This window comes from Sinocyclocheilus grahami, unplaced genomic scaffold (assembly GCF_001515645.1).
Source record: "Sinocyclocheilus grahami isolate Dianchi unplaced genomic scaffold, SAMN03320097.WGS_v1.1 scaffold3830.1, whole genome shotgun sequence".
NCBI lineage: Eukaryota > Metazoa > Chordata > Actinopteri > Cypriniformes > Cyprinidae > Sinocyclocheilus > Sinocyclocheilus grahami.
In genome coordinates, this window is record NW_015508881.1 from 6,422 (window position 1) to 11,418 (window position 4,997).

The 4,997-nt window shown below is 35.7% G+C and overlaps 1 protein-coding gene across 1 annotated transcript in view; it reads right to left on the reverse strand.

The window, feature by feature from the left end:
- Positions 1-4,997, reverse strand: part of LOC107576506 (guanine nucleotide-binding protein G(i) subunit alpha-2-like) — a 16,539-nt gene that overhangs the window by 5,473 nt on the left and 6,069 nt on the right. The window contains exon 3 of the mRNA XM_016262672.1: positions 2,847-2,988. Within this exon, the coding sequence (XP_016118158.1) occupies positions 2,847-2,988 (142 nt within the window). The remainder of the gene's footprint in view (positions 1-2,846; positions 2,989-4,997) is intronic.

Consider the following 4,997-nt stretch of genomic DNA (forward strand, 5'->3'; position numbering starts at 1 on the left):
GATGACTGAAAAGAGGAAAAACCAAAGTGAAGTATGTTCTTACTTCACTTAGTCATTTATTTACTTTATAACAGTAAATAAATATAGGTTCTGCGTATCGGTTATCGGGCACATAAACATGCAAATAATTGGTATCAGTTATAAAAAAAATCAATATCGGTCGATCACTAATTTTAAGATACAGTGCCTTGCAAAAGTATTCATTTTTTTCACATTTTGTTATGTTGCTGCCTTATGTTAAACTGCTTTAAATTACTTTTTTCCACATCAATCTACACTCAATACACCATAATGGTAAAGCAAAAAACTGTTTTTTAACATCTTTGTAAATTTATTAAAAATAAAAAACTTAAATGATTCCATTGCATAAGTACTCATACCCTTATCTGGGACAGTTGAAATTTAGCTCAGGAGCATTCATTTTGCTTGTAGATGTCACTACACTTCAAGTGAAGTTAACCTGTGGCAAATTCAATTGAATGGGTATAATTTGGAAAGGCACATACGTCTTAATTAAAGGTCTAACAGCTGATAATGCATATCAGAGCAAAAATCAAGCCCTGAGGTCAAAAGAACTGCCTGTAGAGCTCAGAAACAGGTTTGCATCAAGCCACACATCTGGGGAAGAGTTCAGAAAAAATTCTGCTTCATTGAAGGGTCACAGAAGCATGTAGTCTCTGTTACCCTTGATGGAAAAAGTTTGAAACAACCAGGACTCTTCCTAGAGCTGGCCTCCTGGCCAAACAGAGTAACTGATGGAGAAGGGCTTTGGTTAGAGTGGTGAACAAGAAGCTGATGGTCCCTCTAGTTGAGCTCCATGATCATATATGCAGATGGGAAAAATCTACAGAAGGACAAATATCACTGCAACACTCCACCGATCTGTGCTTTATGGCGGTGTGGCAAGACTCAATCTTCTCTTCAGTGTAGACACATGAAAACACACTTGGATTTTGAAAAAAGGACCTAAAGGACCCTCAGACTGTGAAAAAACAATATTATCTGGTCTGATGAACCTCAATTCCAAGCATCATGTTTGAAGGAAACCAGCTCTGCTCATCACCTGCAGAGTACCATCCCAAAAGTAAAGTGTGCTGGTAGCAGCCTCATGCTGTGGGGCTGTTTTTCAGTGGCAGGGACCAAAGGACTCGTCAGAGTAGAAAAAGCTCAATGCACCAAAATATTGAGATGACCTTAATGAAAACCCAGTCCAGAGCATTCAGAACCTCAGACTGAGCAGAAGGTTCACCTTCCAACAGGACAATGACCCTAAGCACACAGCAAGAGTGGCTTATAGACAACTCTGTGAATGTCCTTGAGTGGCCCAGACAGAGCCTGAGCTTGAACCCAGTCAAATATTTCTGGAGAAACCTGAAAATGTCCATCTGCCCCCATCCAAGCTGACAGAGCTTGAGAGGTGAAGAGGCGAGGTGAAGAATGGCAGATAATTGCCAAATGCTGATGAGAAAAGCTTGTCGCATCAAACAAAAAACACAAAGGTGTAAAGGTGCTTCAGATAAATATTTAGTTAATATTTATGCAATGTACTTATTGCAGTTTTTTTATTTTTAATACATTTACGAAGTTGTGACAATTCTGTTTTTGCTTTGTCAGTATGGTGTATGGAGTGTAGATTGATGTGGGAAAAAAAGTAATTTAAAGCAGTTTAACATAAGGCAGCAACATAACAAAACGTGAAAAAAATGAAACGCACTGTATGTGTGTTTTTCCCAATCCAGCCTAAAATTAACCTAAAATTAGTCTGACACCCTTAATAAATAACTCAGAAATGCTTCTGATTGGTGTCTTGTGAACATTACCCTGAACTAGCTTACAGTAATTACACAGGGTTTTCTTAACACAGACTAGTTACTGAGACCACCCACTGACTTATCAGTTTTGACATCCTTCATCAAAAACACCTCATAAACGAGAAAGGAGGAGGAAACACTTGAGGAATGTCTCCAACAGATCTCGCTCTCACTAATTAAACGTGATGGAGAGATGTTGTTAGCCATTCTAACATCACTTTACAGCTCTATTCCCAGAGCAGAGACACAATCATCCATCTCTCCCTTCACCCGTCTAATTAAACTATACACTGCTGCTGCACAGTGAAAATAAAGGGCCTGTGTTGGTTTAAAGGAGCCATATTCTAAACTTCATTCTCTGCACTACGAGTGCTGCTTTTTTTTAAGACACTGTGACAAGTTAAAAGAAGTTTGACTTTTAATAACACATCTCGAGACTCCTGTGTCCTACTTCCTTCCATTCAGTCAGTGTTAACCCTGTACATTCACTGTAAATCTGGTCTAATATCATGGATTCGATGGTGATATCTATATAGTGAGGATAAATCTGTGCTGATAGAGATCAGAGTTTCTCCAGAGCCTCAGGTGGATCAGATGCACTGAACATACTGCTGCCTTCAGGCTGTTCTCTAACACTCTGACTTCCACATTTTCTTTTTTCGCCTTCTTTTACACTTAATCTTTCCATCTCTCGCAGGTTCTGAGGATTTGTGCATAGACAGCAGAATAAAAGATAGTTATTGTGCTATGTGTGATCTGAAGTCTCTTACAGGACTCGAGTAGAAGGATGAATTAAATTGATCAAAAGTGATGAAGACAAAATGTTATAAATAGTTCAATTTCCACAAAAGAAGAAATAAGAAATGTTTCTTGAGCAGCAAGAACAGACTTTATGCTGATAATCAGATGTCTGGCTTTGTGACGAGGGAAGGATCATCTGAGCCAGTGGGTGTTTGAGTTGATCTGAGAGTGCGTGTTATGCGGTACAGAGGATGTGTGTGATTTATTTGCGGAGGGAATGCTGTGTGTACTCACCGCTCTGCCACTGTCCTCATATTCGATCTTGAGGTTGCTCATGGCTTTAATGATGGCCATGATGGACTGGATGGTGTTACTGTAGACCACAGCTCGATACTGCTTGCACTCTTCCTCCGAGTAGCCGTCCTCATGAATAATCCTGCATAACGAACATACAGACGATCAATCAATCATCAGTGTGGTATAGTATATTTAGCCCTCATTAAAATTTAATTTGCATTGTTTTAATGTGATTTATATATATAATACAAGATAATGTGTGTGTATGTGTCTATATATATATATATATATATATATAGACACACACACACACACACACACACACACACACACACACACACACACACACACACACGTATATTATGAAGCGGCATACAAGAAGTAGTTATATAAAATCAGAATATATCAATGTAAATAGTGAATATTTAAATAAGTAAATAAGAATATATAGTTGTAAGTCTGAATATATAGAAGTAAATCTGATTATATTTATAAATCAGAATATTATCTATTAAATTAAATATCAAAAGTGACAGTAAAAACTTTTACATTGTTAAAAAATTATTTCAAATAAATACTGTTTTTAAACCTTCTATTCATCAAAAATAAAAACATTAAAATAGACAAGTTATTTTAAATTGTAATAATGTCCGTTTTGATTTGACTGTGTTTTTCTTTTCGATAAAATAAATGCAGACTTGGTGTGCATAAGAGACTTCTTTCAGAATCATTACAAATTTTACCAACCCTAAACTCAATATTAATTGTAAATATAAAGCTAAATAAATATTTGTTATATTCACCAGAAAAAGCAAATGTAAACATGCATAAATAAATAAATAAATAAAACAGAACAAATTCAGGATGGCACAAAAGACAAAGAGGTAAGAACTAGGCCTGTCACGATAACTTTTTGTTGTGCGATATTTTGCCCCATAAAAAAATTGCGATAAGCGATATTATTGTCATTTTAAGACCATTTTATGACAGATTTTTCCCTGACCTTCTTTTCTCTGTAAATTAAGGGTTCACACTATTTCTGAAAAACACAATCCCTACTTAGCAGTCAGATGTCTGTCCGTATGCACAAAGGCACAGATCCCTAAACAAGGCCATATCTGCAGATTAAACTTTTTTTGTAGAAGCATTTTTAAATTTGAACTAGCACATGACTACACCACGTTATGTACGAGAAGCTGCAAAAAACACAGGCGCAAGTGGAAAGTACAAAAAAAATTGTATTGTGTTTTTTATAGTGTTAGGCGATATATTGCTTCACCAAAACGTATTGAGGTCATGTACATATATTGTGCGATAAGTCGATATATTGATTATTGCGACAGGACTAGTAAGAACATTAGGTTTTAACCCAAAGCCTGGCTTTAGTATCCAGATATAAAATATAAAATGTATTAATATGAACAGGCTTTTGCAGTGAATGGAACTTAGCCACTGAATTGATTTTAAGTGCTGGTGGGAATTGTCCTGTGGAACTTGTCAGCCTGCAAATCTATGGAGATTTTTTTTTTTAATATAGTCAGCTCTGGCTCAGTAGTTCAGAGGAAAATCTCTGAGGATAGAACCAGAGAGCCAGTTCACCGTGTATCACTCAAATGACAGTCAGACGCCATTTAAAACACCTTTAAAGGGAAAATACAAACAACCTTCTCCAATATAGCCAAGCACATCTAGAGTCATTTTATAATAATGTAATTCAATTATTAAAGAATGAATGCTGCGATTACACCCCAGGTCAGAGTGTGTGTGCCAGGATGCATTCAGTGATGAGAGATGGAGTACAAAACATTTTCCATTAGAATGATTAGACTGTAAAATTGCTTTGGGAAACAGAGGTGTAAAAAGAGCAGCAGAGGTCAAGGTCAGATAAACAGTATTAACTGCTAAAACTTTAACAATGTGATAATTTATGATAATGATTATTGTAAATGTAATGATTTAATACTAAATTCTTATCAAAATTTTTTTATTAAAATCAAATGAAACTTTACAATTTCTTTTTATTGTTTGGCAAACAGTAAAATTGCTGCACAACAGAGGTTTTCTGTTCAAATTAAAACTTCGAAGAAACAATGTGTGATATTTCTTAAAAATAAGGTTGTAACAATTTTATTATTATCATTATCATCA